At 38.5% G+C, this 21,068-nt stretch overlaps 1 protein-coding gene across 6 annotated transcripts in view; it reads right to left on the minus strand.

Moving 5' to 3' along the window:
* The window catches only part of TNS3 (tensin 3), a 244,295-nt gene that overhangs the window by 155,782 nt on the left and 67,445 nt on the right, over positions 1-21,068 (minus strand). For 5 of the 6 annotated variants that reach the window (XM_063304223.1, XM_063304226.1, XM_063304222.1 and 2 more), the window contains exons 2-3: positions 14,795-14,839; positions 4,054-4,165 (exon numbers count right to left, since the gene is read on the minus strand). In XM_063304223.1, coding sequence (XP_063160293.1) covers positions 4,054-4,165; positions 14,795-14,839 — 157 coding nt within the window. The remainder of the gene's footprint in view (positions 1-4,053; positions 4,166-14,794; positions 14,840-21,068) is intronic. The other variant, XM_063304224.1, reaches the window with a different exon arrangement.

Consider the following 21,068-nt stretch of genomic DNA (forward strand, 5'->3'; position numbering starts at 1 on the left):
ATTACTTCTTCCTTTTCAAGAAAGACAACATCAACTCTTTAAAAACAGATATACAGCATCCTGGCCTGACTGCGCAAAAATGTGTTTGTTTGTTTGCTAGACCTTTATCCCACTTTTCATCAGGAGCTCAGAACAGTTTACATAACTGTCCCTCCTCTATTGTTTTTTGGTCACAACAACCACCCCATAAGGTAGTTTAGGCTAAGAAAGAGTCACTGGCCCCAAATCACTCAGCGAGCTTCTGTGGCTGATGGTTGTCTTGAACACACTTGATATTTACAACATTCTTCATTATACATCAATTAGAATAATATTTACAGGGGAAAGCATAATTATAGAAAAAGAATGCATGACTTAATGGTCAAAAGAATTGAGTAGATATTGTAACTAAACTTTGGAATTTTTCCAAAGAAAAGACTGATGATGCATCATTCATTTCTTCTTTCAACTGTGGCCTAAACTAGATCATGTCTCCTCATATTAACATACTAAAAATCACAGCCAATCTCTTTCCAACAGAGATAAGTCTCTTTGAAGTCAGCCAGCAGTTTCAATCAATGTCACCCACCAGCAAGATGCCTGCATTCCACACATCCACTCTCTTATCAAGTAATCCACAGCTTGCCAAATTTCTGTCTTAAGATTTCTGGCAAAAGTTCCAAGGAAAGTGGTCGCTTGCCTGCTGACAGGAAAATTTACAGTAGGTAAGGCTATATTTAGTCAATGGGCTGAACCTCAGAAATAGTCACTGAAAGAAACCACTGAACCAAATCATCATTATTATTAAATTTATACTCCACTTTTCTACTTACAGAAAAAACTATTATTTTTGAAATAATAAAAAGTACAAAATATACAACAAAAATAAGATCATACAATTAAAATAAAATTAAAATGAGTATAATTTAAAGTCAGTTTAAAAATAAAAACTTGGCAAAGAGATGCATTTGTGCCGTTTTCCTCAATACTGGGAGAGCAGGGCCAAGTGCACCTCCCTGAAAGACTTTGGGAACTGCAGAAGATAGTGAAGCTGCCATCAGCAGGGGCACCTTCAAGGGCCTCTCCTGTGATTTTAGGCATTGGGCAGGTTAAATCAGAAGAGGCAGTCCCTCAGGGAGTCAGGTCCTTGGCCATTTAAGGCTTTAAGACCAGCAGGCAACTCACATTCAGCAGAGATGTCAGTATAGGCATCATGCGATCCTTGTATCATCCTGGTTAATATCCGGGCTGCAATATTTAGCATCAATTGCAATTTCTGAACAATTTTCCAATTAGCCAAGTGAAGAACATATTGCAGCAATTGGGACAGGGTGGATAAGGTTCTCCTTGATAGTTCCTGGCCTATTTTCAAACTCAAATATTTCTTTTGCCCACACCAAATTTAGTCCCATTCTGCTTTCAGAGAGTTAGCCTGCAGTCAGATGGACAAACAGAAATAGAGATGGGCAGACATTTCAATCCCTTTGCATAATTCTTTTCCCAACATTTCGTTGGATTGGGAAGAATAAAAGTATCCTAGAAGGCAGCAAAAGCAAATCTCTGCCACGAAAATTACGTGGATGTATCTATGGAGTTGAGCTCCACTTGAGGGATTCTCCTTTTTACTGAACTACATTTTTGCCTGCCTGGCATGGCAGTCCCCAGAAACTCTTCCACGGAGCTTTGAAAGATACCCAGAAAGTGTTTACAATTCTTGGTGGAAATGAACATTATGTTATTTATCATTCAGAATACATGCTTCAGCCAAAAGAAATGAAAGATGAATGAGGACATATTAGCTAGCATCTAGACAGGGCTGCAACTAGGGGGGACAAGTGGGGCATGTGCCAAGGGCGCCATGCTGGGGGGGGCGCCAAAATGACAAAATAGTGTTTGTATACTGAATGTTTTATTAATGTAATGTATAATAGACTAATAAAATTTGCTAACCCCTCCCTCACCAACCCATTGGGGGGAGGGGCGCGGAATCCATGTTTGCCCTGGGTAACACAGACCCTAGTTGCGGGCCTGCATCTAGATACAAAATGCTAATGAAGTGCCACAAATATCCAGCATTCTAAATTCAGGAATGCAATCATAAAGCTTCAAAGTCATTAAAATCTCCATAATCTTAGATCTAAAATGACTTCTGATTGCAAAGGTTCCTATAAAGCACTTGGCTGAGGGGTGTCTTTCTGGTCCTTAGCTGATTTTGTACAAACACTAGCAAGAAATCAATAGATTCCAGACACTCATTCTTGCAGCACTATATCAGGAACAGTATAATTTTTTGCACAATTTCCTTGTCCACTCTAGTAGTAGCTATTTTCCTCCTAAGATTCTCATTCAAAGCTGCAGCTTACAATTTAATGTCAGGAAAATATATGCTTGCCATTGCAGGATGAGGTACTGGAATCTCATTCTAACACTCAGATGGGGCAGAGCAATGTTACAATGTTCCTAGGACAAAGAGAGGCCCTTTACATAGGAGGTCATTTCAAATTCACCTTCATACATCTCCAGAAAAAAGGGGGAGGCGGTAAGGAAGTGCCTTGTTCTCAGGTTTTGGAAACGGTCATCTACTCACTCCTGAACAATATTAAAAATGCCTCCCTACTTTGGTAGTCTCATTTCTGGATACCAGTCTCTCCTAGAATGCCAGCATCTATTCAGGCTGATAGAGGTCAAGTTTTCACTATAAACAAGAAGACAGGTTAAAAGGAAAAGTAAAGAAGTAGAATGGCAGTTTATAAACTTATACATGCTGTGGAGAAAGCAGATGAAGTTTTTTCTCTCTTTCTCATAATTCTTAAACCTGTCTTTTAAAACCAGTTGGTAAGAGATTCAGGACAAAGGAAAAAGTTCTGGTAATCTGGTGACAGCCTTAACTATGATAGCTATATGGATTCCAGGTTCAGAAGCAGTATACCTCCAATCATTAGTTTCTTATGGACTTCTCAGACCTCGGGTTAGTCAAAGAAATACTAGGCTAGCATTTAAAGTAGCGGTGGACAGCATTTTCATTGCTAGGGGCTCTACTCATTTATATTTATATTATTTATATTTTATTTTTATTTTTTCAACCATCAGTGGACAAGACGGTAACATTATTCCACCTTTTGAGGGAAGTTTCAGCAGACTGTGGCATATAGGCTACCAAAAAATAAATATGCCTAGTTGGGAATCTTGCAGTTGATAAGAAAATGAGAGAAAACGTCACTTGCTAACTAGGCACATACGTACATCATATCAGGCATCCTCTCAATCTAATCCTAGGCGTGATTACTCATTGGAGTAAGAGTTCCATGTATACTACTTCCACGGGGGGAAACTCTGCTGACTTCAGTAAGATTCGCTTCTCAGCAACTGTCTCCTCAAACAGTCTGAGAGGTGGAGGTCTATCCATCTCACTTGTGGAAAAAATTCTAACACCATTCTGAGAGCCACAGTTGTTCTGCTACTATTTTTCATTTCATTTCCACAGTTTCAAGCAGAACAAATAATGGGTCTATAATTAAGAGTACCATGTAATTTGTAGTCTTCCCTTAGGCATGGGAGCTGGCTGAATGACTTTGGGCCTGTCTCTCTTTCAGCCCATCCCACATGACAGGGTTGTTGATGTGGGGGAAATAAGAGGAGAGAACATTATATATGCTGCCTTGAGTTGTACAAAATAAAAGCAGGATATAAATCAATCAGTCAACAAAACAAATAAATAAACAAGCTTTCTTCTACTGCAAGCCAAAACTTCAAACAACCAAGGGAATCATTTCATACTCTTAAGTCTTGTCCTCCATCTAAGGCTGTAAAATATGTCCATTGCATGTATAAATATATATCCTAGACCAGAAAATATATACACACATTCTGATATGCAAGTAAGTTCCTCTCATACAACTGACCACCTGTTTTGTGGAGACCCACTCAAGGAATTTATTCTTATATAAATGTAACCAAATCAGTACAAAACAACCACACAATGAAAAGGTTAAAAAGCCAGACCTTAGCATTCAGTTGAAAGTTTAAAATGCTCTGCTATTTAAAGCAATATAAATGCAAGACAGTAAGGCTCACCTCTGCATGAAATGCCATTTGAATCAATTATTTGTTTGCAGATGTTACAGGATTTGGCTTTCTTAAAGTTTTTACTCTTGAATATATAAGAGTTTGAAGTTAAGTCTTCTGGCTGGAAGAAAAAAAGTGAAATAACAATTTTAAAGAAGTTAATAAAGATATATTTAAACTAGAAAAGCTGGGAAAGTAAATATTGAAACAACTATAACATGTACAAAGTAATGCTTTAAATGGCATCAAAATGTATCACCTACAAACGTATTTACAAATTAAAAGGATTGTATTTTTGCTATTTACTTATAGCAAGTAACATTTCATTCATATAAGAAAGAAATAACAGAACACAAGGAAAGCCCTGAGGTTTGTAGAAGTACCAAGAAATTTTATTTACAAGATATGAATAAGAAATGACGAATAAGTACTGACTGCGTTCATTCAGTAAGCATGGCATATTCAGAAGAAATGGGAAAAGGATCAGGAATGTGATGCTGGATTCCTTAAAAGGAAGCATCTATCCTGTTACATTCTGCAATTTTTTTTGAGAATCCCTCTTATTGTGATGAATAACTATTTTATGTTTTAATATTGTTAACAAGTAACATTTTTTGAAAGAAATACAGGGAACAAGAAAAATAAATGCCTTCCCTCCTTCCAATTTTCTTTTCTTTTCTTTCCTTTCTAACCCTATCCCTAACCATTATTAATTTTTCACCCAGTTGGCAATAGGAAGCCATTGCACAGATTTAGTCCTCATTTAGTGACCACAGTTGGGCCTGGCAACTTGGTCATTAAGCAAAGCAGCTGCTAAGTGAAACTGCAACTGTACTTATGATCTTACTTCAGCTTTCCTTTGCTTTACAGACCTGCAAAGGCTATAAATACATAAGGATCTACAGGATCTAGAGTCAAGATGTCACATCTGGCCCACATCTGGGGGGGATGGGTAGATGTAGCACTGAGATTTCTTGAAACCAACTAGCCATAAGGAAACAATGGAAGCTAATTTTTGATGCCTCATCCATAAGGTTCATTAGAAGTGATACGAAACTTCTTTAGAACTCTTGCTATGCCAAGTCAAGAGTAAAAATGCTGCACCTTATCTTGGCCCAAAAGTATTGCAAGGACATGCTTAAGGCTCAGGGCAGCCCAGTACAAATTTTCACTTCAGTTGATCTGGGCCACAGCCTTTGCTTTTTTCTGCAGAAAAGCTACCTTACAACTTTTGTTCTTTAAATCCAATAACTTTAATCCAGTAAGAGGGCTGCTGACTTCCCATCTTTAAAAGCTACTTATACATCATTTCTTTTAAAAAGTTCCTCAAAAGGAAAAAAAAGGGAAGAATGAAAGTATTCATCCGTGTAGAATGAAAACAGTACAATTCTGCATATCTCTATATACGTAGACTTCATTTCTGATGACACTCACCTACACAATTATTCCTATTGCTTTTTAGAATCAGACTACTGCTGTGATGTGATTCTGCAGAAGTTATTTATTAAAAGTCAAGCTGCTGTTTGAAATTGTCAAGTATGTGATGGATGCTGAACCAACCAGAATAATATCAGTCAATCAGATACATGCATCATCTGTAGAGATGACAGATTTGTGTTATACATACAAGGTGAAACCAAGTTCATGTAAACATAACATGAAGCCCCCATTTTCATGCTAATTATATTTATATGTCTGTGATTTGGGGGGGAGTTATATTTGCCTTTTTAAAGTTTGCTTATCCTCAAAATCTTACATTGGCTGGTTACAGTCATCCCTCCAGAACCCAGTATGCTGAACAGAATAAACAACACAGTTGATGTTTAATAAATGTACTTAATTAGTAGCAACTACTGAGACTAACTGGTTATGAATTCATGAAGGAAATGGACCATTTCAAGTAAAAGATTAACAGCTTCACTGGCAAATCCAATGAAATACTGAGACTTCAGATTTGAAGTAGGTCTATGCTACTGTGCATCATTTTTAGGATGACAGCAGAGAGTTGGGGGGGGGGCAATGCCACACAATTAAAACTACCATACATACATTTGTGATAGTTGGCAGCTATACCAGCACCCAAACAATTAATCATTACTTAACATATTTCATTAGAACAAATGAATATACATATACAGTACATATACACACACACATATACATACATATACATATACGACACACACACACACATAATATATACTAGGCCTCATATATACTATATGCAACTTTATAGAAGAAGCTGTAGTTGGAGAGTTCACCACCCCTTTATTTCCCTGGAAGCTTAATAGCTGCTTAAACAGATTCTGACAACACACCAGGCTATGATTAAGATAGGTTAACCTTCAATAAATTATGGTACCCAACTCTGGGTAAAATACTCCTCCTTACCTATCAGGTGTCTCATGGCCTTGTTCCGGACAATACTAACCCTGTTTAATTCTGTCAAGTATACTGCAAATATCATAACCCAGTCAGTGGGAGATGAGGATGAGGGAAATTGGCCTCAGGGTTATTTGAGCATTTTCTCCCAGTCAACCATGTCTTGCAAGCAGGCTTAAGTGGGTTCACAGGGGATTAACACTCATATCTGAGACAAAGTTATAGAGCAGTTGTCCTCTGGGTAACCCAACTCTTTTTACTTTTGGTTTGCATCTGCAGATACACACGAGGTAGAAAATGGAAAGAAAGCTCAGTAAACAACTATGCTCATAACGGTGTCTATTCCAGTTGGGCAACTTTGTATTATAAAACATTTCTATTATTATTATTATTATTATTATCATCCAAAATATGAATTAGCTGATCATAGAAATGTGACAGATAAGTCACAAGCCATGTTATACAAACCACAGTAACTGAATTATTAACTGAATTCATACAGCTCACCAATCCAATATCAAACAACCTGCACTATGACTTAAGAATTATATATGGGCCAAGCCAATGTGTATATCCAAGAGTTACTGGTTTGGCTTACTTCCTCCCACACAAAAGATACATACATACCTCAGTTACATAAAATTACAACTCCAGTGCTAAGTGATCAATGAAGCTGGCTTCTTACAATGCAGTTTCTATGAATGAGACATGTTGATGGTTCAGTTGATAAGCCACGCTAAGCTGTATTGTGAGTTGTCAGTTTTGGGCTTAGTACGCTATGCAAACCCAGCCGTCATGGTTTGTAAACCGAAGTGTAAACTTACCATGAAGTGCAAATTCAGATACCATTGTTATTCAACAAACCATACTTAAAATAATTATATTTGACACGTGCCTGTGACTCATGACTGACTGGCCTGTGACTCAGGAACACAAGGAGTGGACTCCATTGAAGAATTGTCATTTTTCATCAGTGAGAGTAGTGAGGAAAGATTCTATTTTTAAATCAGATACTGAACATTTGAGAAAAGCTTACTTAAATCAGTGTTTACATCAGAACTTCTAAACTTCACAGTTTATATTACTGAAAACACCCCGTTAAAATTGGATACACATGGTGCTAGCCATCATAAATGTGGATCCTGTCTGGAATAGTTTAATACTGATACAGGCCAGAAATGGAATTTGAGGAAAATATGAACACACTGAAGCTTAATAAAGTTAAGGTCAAACTGAAGGACACCCAATGACTGCAAAAGAAAGTATGAATTAAATTTCCAGTTTAATTCATAAAAACACATTCCTTTTCAAAATACTTTTTCAAATATTTCTCTGCATTCAATTTCACCAATATTAAGAATTAATGTAAAGCAGCACACATAAACATTCTGTTCTTTAACACAGTCCTAACGTTATTTTAAGCAGTTCTGCAGAAGAAGCAGAAAAGTTGGAATTCTGCAGAACATATTCCTCAGCATGTTTTCCCAAGGGTAAGTTCAAAAATAAGAACTACAAATAGGATGTTGAAGCAGCATTTGGGGTACCACTGGAGGTTTATCTAGGAACGTCCACAATAAAACAGCAGGAAAGGCACTGAACTACAACAGCTATGCATTTTGACACCTTTGTGCTGATATGCACAGTACAGAAAGACCAGTTTAAACTCATATAACTTGATAGACATATCTTAACATTCATGGATTGACTATTATAATTAGAAGTAACAACATGTTTTAAAAGTGTAGCACAAGGGAAAGGGAGAGCACTACGGAAAATGTGTACCCCTGGACAGAAATCCAAGAGAGTAAACAAAATGTGTATCTTTGGGGCAAAGGGTATGGATGAAACAAATTATAAATGTTTCAGAGAACAGTAATTAGAAGTCAAAGGAGATATCACCAAGCCTGAACTCTGTTGAGAGAAAACAAATTCCTGACAGGTCCTTTCAATAACTTCTTATTTTTAAAGGTAGGGGAAAAATTCAGAGAAAGGTTATCCTTGAGTGGATTCTATCTAAGAGGGAAGAATTCTTCAATAATATCAAAATGGTGATCAAAGTGATTTAGTAATGCTGAAAATCATGGTATTATATAAAGCAAAAAAACAAGCATCTTCAAGCATGTTCCTTGGATTTCAAAAGAGTGAATTCTAATAAAGAGAAATGCTTTAGTGTTTAGAGAAATCCAGCTATATTATTTGTGCCAGGCATTTCTATATTCTCTCCCCCAAAGGAGATCCATCCAACCCTACTGTCATGGCTCTGTTCTGGAGGCAGTTCATCCAGATTTATGTAAAACAGTGGATTTTGAACATAAAATGACTTGTTCAAAAGTCAGATTTTAGATGTTCTTTTCTTGGGAAACAATGTATTTTTATATTCTATATACAGTACGCATATATACATACTCATAGTGAAAGGAAGGAACTCCAGTCACTTCTTTCCGGCAAAACAGTTTTGTGGAAACCCAGAAGATGTGAGGCACTTGCATTTCCTGTTCAACTTGAAACATCAGGAAACAGATTTTTCTTTCCTTCCTATATGATCTTAAGAGCTTATACAAATTGTTGGGCAATTTCAGAACTAATTAAATGTTAAACATTCATAGAACATATCTTCTGTACCAAAGAAAAAAGAAACTGCCCACTTTAAAATGCTTGTTTTCTTTGATTTTCAAGATTAAGTTTCTATAACCTTGTCCTCAGAAGCTAACCTCATCCAAAAGAATCATTTTTGGTCATTTAAAAAATCTGTGCACCCTGTACAGTTTTAAAACTGATTATTAATTATTTGAAATCCCATGAAATAAGGATTGATTAAATGGGGGGGGGGGTTAATAAAGAAATCGTATATTGTCTGACCATAAAAATATGTGAATTGGATAACAATAGATTTTTCTGGGAGACCAGCTTTGTTGTTGTTTATTCATTTAGTCGCTTCCGACTCTTCGTGACTTCATGGACCAGCCCACACCAGAGCTTCCTGTCGGTCGCCAACACCCCCAGCTCCCCCAGGGACGAGTCCGTCACCTCTAGAATATCATCCATCCATCTTGCCCTTGGTCGGCCCCTCTTCCTTTTGCCTTCTACTCTCCCTAGCATCAGCATCTTCTCCAAGGTGTCCTGTCTTCTCATTATGTGGCCAAAGTATTTCAGTTTTGCCTTTAATATCATTCCCTCAAGTGAGCAGTCTGGCTTTATTTCCTGGAGGATGGACTGGTTGGATCTTCTTGCAGTCCAAGGCACTCTCAGAATTTTCCTCCAACAGATAATGACAACTGCACTTCTCATCCATTTACTACCTTGGTAAAGATTCTAAACAAGCAGGCAACTCGCAGCTTTTAGCCTACATTTGATTCCCGGTCCCATTTTTGTAGCCACGGCAACTTCACAGCACATCTTCAAAATGGCAATTTGGGTTGCACATTTTCTTTTTTCTTTTTGCATGTGTGACAGTTTTAGTTATAAAATAGGCACTTAAATCACTGACATATTTATAGTCCCTCTCAAGCCTCTAAATCTAAAAAGTGGGAAAAGTTTCAGCTGTACCCACTCCAGTCAGCCCTGTATCATGCAAGGCTTCCAAGTGGCCCTTTGCAGGCAAAAAATAATGGAACAAGGTTTGGCCTGCAACAAAAATACATTGTCCAGCACTAGTCTAAATAGGTAGACTATTTCTTTCCTTTCTTTCCTGCTCATTATTAAAATTGTTTTCCATGCAAATGTTCAAAATACAAAAGCATTTTGTAAAAGAAAACAGAATCCTATTCATTAAAACCTAACTGGAAAGCAGCTTTCTACAGCTAGCACCAAATTTGGCACTTTGCTTTCAGTAATAAAATTCTGAAGGAAATCTATTTTATGGAAAATGAAGCAAGTCATCTCTCTCTCCCTCTCCCTCTCTCTCCCTCTCTCTCCCTCCTTCATTTTTCAGGGCCAGTGACCCTGGCAGCATTAATATTACAACATTCCCCAATGAGGTATATCCTGATGTCAGGCTAGGCTTCAACCATACTGCATTATTCATGGTTACTCACAGGAAAGATGCTAAATTCATTATATGATCTAGTATATGAGAAATCAGTTGTAACTTTTAAAATGCAAAGACGCTCTTCAGAAATGCAATGTGTTTAACTGCATTCACTCTTAATGTTAGATGAAAAGCTATCACTAAATTCTCAGATTTTAGGGTAATAATGGATAAATTCTGCCAAGCACTAAGCAGAAAGCCTGGCTACATTTATAGGTACTATAAACGTAATGCTTTCAAATGATGACACTAATTTTTCCCATTCAGTGCTCACAGCAATCATGGTTTTCTCAGTAGCCCAAAAATATTTCCTATTACAAACAATGCTCCTCCAGAACTTTTCAGACTTTTTTTTTTAAACTTTACCTTAAAATGTTGTTCATTGTTACCTATGTAATATTACCAGCGATCACACATTGCTGGTAATATTACATATTCACATGTCACTAGGTATTAATAAATATCTAGTGCCATGTGAATAACATTTGACGTATCTTTCACAAAAGCAATGTAAGCCCACCTCAGAGAAGAATTCCTTTTTTCCTTTTGCTGGAAAACTGTTTTGCTGGAAAAGTGCAACAAAAGGCTTGTCTTCAAATATCTGGATATTTCACAACAAATGAGTACTACTTGTACGGCATATACTGATAACTGGGAATGACTCAGGTGAAGATCTAAAAGGTTTCATGTATTTTGTAGGCTCTATCTGTTTCCCTTAAACACTCAGCTCTGTTTTCAGCCACAAAAACTGTTCTTTGCATAATAGAATAACTAAGCCATTATACATGAGCTCAGTAACAAGCACTTCTGATAAGTTGTGGTTATAATGGAACAGATGGGAGCAGAAATATGGAGAAGCTGTGTGAGCATCACCTTATCAAAATGAATAATGTCAATTCTGGTTGAATATGTGAATAGAAATAATCAGTTGTATTGCTTGTAATCAATAATTGGAAAAATGAGTACATTCTTTACTAAATCTTTCAGAAACAAACCTTTTGGCTCTGCCTTGTTGGGTTTTAATAAGGTAATGAATAAGCCTACAACCATCTATTCTCAAGACAGCAAGTAAATACAGGTAGTCCTCACTTAACGACCATTCATTTAGTGGCCATCCAGAGTTACAACAGCACTGAAAAAAACTACTTATAATCATTCCTCACACTTACGACCATCGCAGTGTCCCCACAGTCATGTGATTGCAATTCGGGTGCTTGGCAACCATCGCACATTTACAACAGTTGCAGCATCCCGCAGTCATGTGATCACCATTTTCGACCTTCCCAGCCTGCTTCTGATAAGCAAAATCAATAGGGAACTGTGTGATCCGTTTAACAACCATGTGATTTGCTTAACAGCTGCAGTGAGTCACATAACGACCACCACAAAAAAGGATACAACAAAAAGGTTGTAAAATTCATTTAACAACCAGATCGCTTAGCAACCTAAATTTTGGGCCCAGTTGTGGTTGTTAAGTGAGGACTACCTGTAGAGAGAACTACATTAAAGCAAATTCTTAAAAGTATATTAATGGAACACAATTTCCCAGATGCCAGTTGTGCCCCATCCTTGAGACCATCAAAACCTCAGTACCAAGACCAACCTCTTCAGTTAAGCGCACGCTATGGCAAAACTCTTGGAGAAGCACTGGGCAATTTCTTAGAGGGCTGGGATACATCTGCAGGCTCTAGCCACTTCCGGCCAAATCTGCATCTATCCAGTGACTGAAGAGTGGCATACCGGAATCTTCGGAGCCCTTGCACCAGGACAGGGAGCACATGCTGTTCGGGATATATGACCCTAGGCTCAAAGAGAGCACTTACAGGCCAAGTACATCAAGACTCTGAGTGAGATGGCTGGAGAATAAATTTAATATATATACTGTATATCAAAATGCATTGATATATAGATATAGATTTATAAATAGGCAACCATAGTACCGTTGCTTAGATCCAGAGCTAGTGGAACACTCCAAGGCCGCTGCTGCCAACTCTGCCTTGCAGCCTTGTCTTTCCTTCCTGTTTTGTTTTGGTTTAATCTGAGTAATGCCTGTATTAGTCACAGCCGTTTCCCTTTTTGCCTGCCTCTACCCAGAGCAGTTTCTACTATCCGGTTGCTTGCTAACTCTCCAACCTCTCTATCTCTTCCTTTTCTATATGTAGGGTCAACTACTACTATTGCTTATTTATTAGTTACTACCTACCACTGCCAATTAGTTACCTTTTATCAAAATTTTCAGCACATTTTCTTCCAAGAAGCCTGATGCAATTCCACATGCAATTAACCTAGATTTTACTGGGAAAAAAATTGATTACATCCAATGCTGGTACACTGAAGAATAGACTGAAAAAGAACAGGCATGTGCAATAGCCATTCATATTGCACATCTCTAAAATGTAAGTATAAAGATACTCAAATATGACACATATTTTGATTTTCTTGTAACTCTCCCTCTCAGCCCAACCTACCTAAACAGGGTGATTGTCCCGGGGAAAAATTGAGAGGAAAGAGTTCCTGAAATAGTGGTGTCTTATAAATCTAGCAAAGAAATAAATATTCTCTAGCAGAGCTGGGCTGTGGTCTTGGCAATCAAATGATACCAAGACAGGACTGAGGAGGACCTGGCAACAGAAACTCAATATTCTTGGAACCACACTCTGCCTCTTAGCTACCCCTCAGGACCACTCAGCCCTCAGTCTCTAATGTGAGATAGAGAGGTCCACACATGGAGCAAGAGAGAAAATGGTATGTAGACTCTTGGATTTTGTGTATGCCTTTTCTCTAAGGTAGCCAAGCTACTGGGAGAGCAGAGCTGACGCTACGTACCCAGGCCCAATGCTCCTCCTGTTAACCGACTATTCAATTCAGGACCTCTAGAGAAAGGAGAAGGTTCTTCACAGTCAGAGAAACTGGAATGACCAATGTGCACACTATCTCAGGAGGAGCTTTTATATTTGGGGCAGAGAGGAGACAAGTGCAGAGAGATGAATAGAGAATAGAGAACCCTGAGCTACATTTATTCTCTTCTATTGGAACCACATTTGGGCATCAAACACTTCAGAAAGCATGCAAATGGGAGAAATTTGCATGTAGGCAAACCTCCACCAAGGAACGGCTATTCTTTCTGCACAAATGACTCCGACAGCAGGCCCTGACCGCCAGTGTCAGATACAAACCTCCAATAAACTGCACAGCTGGATGGAAAATAGTGCAACAAAGCGGCCAGAAAATGATACCACTACTGACCATGGATGCTCACCTCAGACTAAACAAATACTAGCACACCATAGATAACCTCAAGGAACAACTGGAACAAACCATGACCCCAGAACACACAATTGCTGACAAGCACCATCAAGACAATGTCTCTAAGACAAGCTGAAAAAAGGAAAACAAAACTCCAAACCAAGCTGCTCAAGCTAAACCCAGAAGCAAGGAGGTACCTGACCCCAAATGGGTAGTCAACAGGTCCAGCTGCACACTATCCACCAGGGACCACACTATCCTCCAGAAAGGCCTCAACTATAACACACTGACACACCAGAGACAATAACAATCTAAGAAGGAAACAAAAAAACCAGAACACATCCTCTCCATCAGCCAATACCCAGATAAGTAGGGATTAACACCAGACGAAGAGTCAAGCAGAAAACAATACCCTAATCAAGAAACTACCAAGGAGAAACCCACCAACACTGGCAGGGCAAGCTACTGTACATAAACAGGGAGCAAACCCCACACTCACTTGCACTCATGTTGTTACCTAGTCGGGTAATGAAATATCTGCAAGCTCAAGGACTCCATGAACGGGTGGAGGACAACCAAGCACCAAGGACTCCACAGATGGGTGCGGGTTCCAATGCAGTGGTTGGACTTTGACTTTCTCAGTTAAAGAACAGAAGAAGATTCTCCATCCATCTTCCAGAAAGAGTGGGATTCTATGCCTCCAAATTACATTCCTGAACTAGAAAAAAATCAAGCTTTGGATCCAGAGCAGTTTGTATAGTCTCTGCCCAACCCTAAGCTTTGGTTCTAAGTAAAATGAGCAGCATCTTGATTCCTTCCATTGCCTGCCCACATCATAGTATAATGTGTCCCTAGGCTATGCGATCAATATTAAACATTTCTCCATCACAAAATAATATTTGAGAAGTTCATTCCATATTGGGAAAGATCTTTTTCTATTATTCAACTCCTAGGAGCAGTGGAACCACAAAAATTCAAGTATTTGATTACTTTCCATCCCTTTCCCATTTCACAAATTTAATGCACAATTCTCAACAGATTGCACAATTAAAAGGAAGGGGGAACGTGGATAGATTTGCTGAATAACTAACATACCTCAGTTACTTCACCAGCCAAAACTTCAGATGAAACCTTGTCAGCCTGTTAAAAACAAAAGGTTATTTCAATTAGTGAAACGTTACCAACTGACAGGGCAAGTTCCAAAACTGCTTCAGTTTACACTGCTTGAACTCTTAAAGATGTGATGAATCCTACAATACTGAACTATTGTATTTTAAATGCAAAAGGCATAACAGCACATTTTATAGCCAGAAAACATTCCAAAATAATCCCTATCATAATTCACATTTTCTCCATCTGCTGTACTATTTTTTTTAATAAAACTTGTTTCCCAGATGATGCTGAACTCGAATACACAGCATGCTCTGATTGATTGAAGCCCCTTAGAGCTATGGTTCAACAATATCGGGAGGACTACAGAATTCCCACTATTTTACATATTAATGCACATAATCCCAAAGGATTCTGTATCGCTTCCTGTTTTATAACATGTCAATAATTGACCAGTCCTCACTTTCAGTTGTATTTATTAAAAACAAAACAGAAATGCCATTGTGTTGACCCAGATAGCATACTATGGTAGCCACCATACACAGACTATATGAAAGACATTTTCTATCCTGAAACTACACCTTCACCACCTTCAGGGAGGGTGAAGATGAGCTGGTGGAAGAGTGGTTCCCCATTACAGCTGCTCCTATCTTTTAGTCAATGTCATGAGGTTCAAAAGTGTCGTTAATCATTGGCTATCCCTTCCTCCCCAAAAGTATGTACAAAAACATTAATTTGGTCATTTTATTAAAACTGCCTGTTATTTAGAAAAGAAAGCAGCCATGGGACTCAGATTTACAAAATGTGTCCTGGATCAGGAATAGGTACCATATGAACAATCTTTAAAGGAAATGGGCTTCACATTCAAAACAAGATTGCCTACAAAAGCCGGCTGGAGGTGGCGGAGAGAAAGGAGCATGCTAGTCTTAACCACAATCAAGAATCACTGCATGCCAGAGAGAAGTGTAGCTAAAGGCCTAAACTGCTCACACCAGAGTTAAAATCTGAACAAGGGATTTCTAGTACACTCTAGGGCCACATACACTGTATTACTGAGGAACTATCTTTCCCCATGCCAAGAAAACCTGTCTCTTCGCTTTGACACAGATACAATTAATTGCATTCACTTTTAAAGAGTAGAGACTGGGAGTTCAGAAAAAGAAAATGTGATTCAAGTTTGTAGCAAACCATTTTTTTTTTTACTATTAATGCAGTTTCAGAGAGCAGTGCTTTCACAGCCTCGCTGTCTTAATTTTGTTGAATATACTTGGTTTCACGATAGGTTTACTAGGGCAAGTGTCAGAGGTCATATGGTCTTTTTCACTTTTTCTTTTCCTGCCAGCCAAGGTCGATGATGCTTGATCTAGTGTAGAATCTGGCACAACACTGCTTTTTACCACATATGTACAGATTATCTTTCAAGGCAATTCTTAGTTTGTTAAAAGGAAACAGGTTGCAGGCAAAGCTTGAGTCTTTGGAAAACCTGAAAAACCCGTTGTGGGGAGATGGGCGGTGATATAAATTTAATTAAAATAAATAAATAAATAAATAACCATCTCCATAGATTGAGACGGAAGTCCAAGCTGAGGCAGAACACAGTTAACAAGCATTTTCCTTTGTTTGGTACTTCCCACGGTCACTTCTATGGCTTATGGTCAGTCCTAATTTAGATTTTAAAAAATAAGTTACCTGACTCGGTGCTCAGCTCTGTCTCTCCCCAGAAAGGCGATCCTTAACCCCAAATGTATGTTTGTAAACTGTAGGAATTTGAAAGCTAGAAAAACGTACTTGACCCAGATACTTTTATTAATTAAACCAGCTAATCTCCCACAACAATATCTCAATTTGGAGACTGGCTGGAAGTAAATCTGGTCATGTTTGCTTCTGTTGATTATTGTCATGAGTACTGATGGCGAGCAGGAGGGGGCCCCTATCCAGGGGAGAAAACGCATGCGTAGTACTGAGGAATTAAGCAGCCATTCAAAGAGACACAGATCAGACCCACCTTAACTTTTGGGGTCTGTCTGAGTTTTCCCACGCTTCTTCAGTTTGTTAGGATTCTGTCTTATGTAGCAGTAATAAACACTAGAGACCTACTCCTCGTCTCAGTGTGATTCCTGACTGTTAGGACATCAACCCTAACAAACTCCTACTCCCATTGAAAGAGGGAGGAACAAAGAAAAATAAAAGAGAGACACTTGGAAAATGTCTTCGGAAAACCAGGATATTTGGCAAGCCATCCAACAATTGGCAGCAGCCCTGCAGCAACACCAACAACAAGTAGATCTCCAGATCAACACATTACAAGCAGTTACAACAACCTGCTCCTATTAACCCACAACCAGTGCCAGCAGCAGCAGCAGCTCCACCAGTAGTCTTGAGATCCCAGGGCAGTCTACCAGAGAAGTCTGGAGGAGAAGCAGGACAGTTGAGAACCTTTCTCACACGGTGCACAATGTTCTTCGACAGCAGACGGGCAGAGTTCCCCACAGACAGAACCAGAGTCACCTTCATTCTAAGTCTGCTAAAGGGCCCAGCAGCCAAATGGGCTATTCCCATGGTGGAGAACAACGACCCAATTCTCAACGACTACCAGAATTTTCTGGCAGGGTTCTGAGCACACTTTGACGACCCGATCAGAGCGGTCACTGCCAGCCAGGAAATTCGGAAGCTCAAGCAAGGCAACAAGAGAGTGGGAATCTACATTGCTGATTTCAAGCTGTTAGCAGGAGATCTGGACTGGAATGAGAGTGCCTTGAAAGACCAATTCAAACAGGGGCTGGATGAAGAAATTAAGAATGAATTAGTGCGCCAGGGAACACCAGCTACCCTAGAAGCCTTATATCAGTTGTCTGTGGTCATAGACGCCAGGCTAGAAGAGCTCAGACAGATGCAGCCAGGGAGAGGCAGGGGCCTCAGGATGCTTCCAGGATTTCCAGCTCTCTCCGCAGGATCTCCTTACTCAGGACCAGAGGAGCCGATGCAGATCGGGGAGAGCAGGAGGCTTATTTCCGAGGCTGAGACACAGAGAAGGAGAGAGAGAGCCCTCTGTTTCTACTGCGGAGTCCAGGGGCACATGGTGAGAGCTTGCCCAGCGAGAAGCCAAGCAAATTCCGTAAGAGCCCCAGGGCAAGCAGCAGAACCAAGAGCCACCTCTGCCTCTACTTCCAACCAGGGAAACTCCGTCGGTCTCCCTCCACAGAGCTCAGCAGGGAGACCATCAATCAATTAAGAAGGGCTCATTCCGAGGATTCCAGGCAAGCCTTTTACTACTTACCAGTAATAATGCACGTAAACCCAGAGCACCAGGTCAAGCTAGAGGCCCTTGTGGATTCCGGAGCTTCCACCAATTTTATGGATGTACAGACCATACAAGATTATACATGGTTCCTTTTCAGTTATAATGAAGTTACACTTTGATAATTAGGTTCAGCTTTCAGAAAGGTACTACATCTTAATTATTAAATCATTTATTGTTTCTGTGGTTCATGATGCCTAGAATACAGCTGCTTATATAAAAATAATTCCAGCATTCAAAAGACTACAGTCACCTAAATGAGTCTTGCAAAATTTGTGATACAACAAGCCCAGTGCATCCCAGAAACCATGCAGTTTATTGTTTAGTAAGCATCCTATTTTATATTCATATTTGATAGGTAGAAGTAGTCCTCGTTCAGCGACTACCTTGGCCATTGACCATTCACATTTATGACAGTGATGAAAAGGTAACTTTGTGACCAATCCTCACATTTACAACCTTTACAGGTCAAATGAAAGCTGAAGTAAGATCCTAAGTGCAGTCACAGTTTCACTTAGAGACTGCTTTGCTTAATAATCAAATTGCCGGTCCCAACTGTGGTCACTAAATGTGGCCGGATGGTAGTAAAAAGAGGGAAGGTAGTCAAGACTGATGGGGTGGTCCTCAAAGCACCTATAACACAACGCTGGCAAACCAACTGGACCTGGTGCTTTCCCAAATTTAGTCTTTTTTTTAATAAGAATTTTATTAAGTTTGAAACAAAGATAAAAACTACAAAAAACTACAAAAAAAACCTAAAGTGTGAAACACAAGAAAAAAGAATTTTTAAGAGTTACATAAAAAGGTGACTTCCAACTTGCAAAAAGAATATACAGCAATTTCCATAATTAATCCCTTACTCTATAACAAACCCAAGATCACATTATTTCTATAAATCATTCCATTAACACAGTATGAAAATCACCAAATATAATTGCTCCTTCCCCTTGTATTAAAAAAAATAAATATATAAACCTCCAAATCAACTCCCCCCTCAAAAAACATTTATTTAATTATTTCCTTCCTACCACTTTTCTATGTATTTTCTGTCCACTATATAAAAATCAAATTATAAGAACATATGTATTGTCAACTTTTATTATTAGTAATACTATAACCATCTTAAGCCTATTAAACCTAAAACCAAATAACTATTGTTAATACCTTATAAATCTTAAAAATCAATCAAACCCTATACACAATCCAGTAGATCTTAATCCTAATCATTAAAGAAAAATAAAATCATACAAGCCAAAATATCAATCCAAATAAGCATTTCTAAAATCTTTCACCCCACTTCAAAATATACCAAAACATTTGCATAACTCCATATTACACACAAGGCATTTTTCATACAGAAATCAAACAGCCCAACTGCCCCCCTTAGAAACTTAGACTTCTCAACAGAAAACCTCCCACGTAACAGAGCTTCATCTTTCCCATAACATTCCCTCAAAAAACAACTCCATTAGTGATTTGCAAGTCAGACTGTCCCTGTAACCCCTTCAAAACCAGAATGTAATTGTCACCTGGCAGTTCAACCAAAGCTTCAGTCTCGCTGGCAGTGAAAACGTCTCTATCTCTGCTAGGATCTTCAGCTTCTTCCAGCGCATCTTCAATCAGATGACACATTTTAAAACTAATATTCTCCATCATACCCCAAATAGCTTGCAAAATAGCTTGGCAGGAATCAGAAAGAATCTGTTTGAAGGTCTGCTTAAGTTCACAACTGAACTCTGAGACAGCTTCCTTGAAATTCTCCATGTTTCAAGCAGTAGATTATGGTGCCCCCTAGATACTTGGCTAGCACAGATAGGAGCTAATGAGTGAATGGAAAGTTTCCGAAGATTGTTGACACAAAAGGAAGTATGCGAACAAGAGGCTCCCAGGAGAAAGTGGAAACAGAAAGCTGAAGATTCCAAACAGCAGATTCAACATGTAGGAAAATATTAAATCCTTCAAATTCAATACTTAAATAATAGCAAGGAGGCAATTATTTATTCTCAGTCCTCCTTAATATTTAAATGGGAAAACAAGCCAAAACTTTTTTAAAAAATTAAAAAATTAATCCAGAAACAACGATAAGCACCAAGAGAGTTCACTTCTCCTCACTGTAGAAAGCCTCTCTTAGAGTACGTAAACTTAAAAAAAGTAAAAATTAGATGATTTAGAAATGGGGTGGCTCAATTTAGTGTACCCTTAAGGTTATAGCATGGTTCAGAAATGACGGCATCCCCGACTCCCGACATCTCTTACCAGATTAGCACGAACACTGTTCGCAATCCTCTGGCTACGAGGCACCATTCAGAAGTACAAAAGGGATGATTCCGAGCATTTTCTGTCCATGAAAATGCTCTAGGGCTTCAGGAAAAGCCTGCCTGAGCCCAGAAAAAAGCCACTTTGTCAGATCTTCCTGCAGAGCTCATGGACACAGCTGCTCAGTCAGCCATGTCCCCACCAGAAGTCCCCTTTTATTAAGTTCTTTTTATAGCTTCCACTATTTCAAAAGTAGTTATAGGATTATCCATTAATAATTTCTGTAACTGTGAAAAGTTTTGGTAATTTTTGTTTCTCCAAATACTCATCTATCTTTTCCAAAGAAATTTCTTGCCTTTTATACAAATTTGAAAAAAAAAATTGTAGAACGATTTCTTAATTCCTTCTTTATCCATTAATTCAATATTTCCTTCTTGAATTTTTAATATCATTTTCTTTTCTCTTTCCTTCCTTAATTTATAGGCTAACCATCTTCCAGGTTTATTGGCAAACTCAAAATGTCTCTGTTAAACATAATTAAATTTTGTCTCAATTTCTCTCATAGTCAACATGGGTAATTGTTGGTGTAATAATTTAAGTTGGTGTACAATATACTTTGAAAAATTAATAAAGCTTTAATATATTTTTAAAAAAGACTGACAGGGTAGAACTACCAGTGGGCCACATAGCAGATATACAGACCAG

The sequence above is a fragment of the Candoia aspera genome, chromosome 4 (assembly GCF_035149785.1).
Source record: "Candoia aspera isolate rCanAsp1 chromosome 4, rCanAsp1.hap2, whole genome shotgun sequence".
NCBI classification, from domain to species: Eukaryota; Metazoa; Chordata; class Lepidosauria; order Squamata; family Boidae; genus Candoia; species Candoia aspera.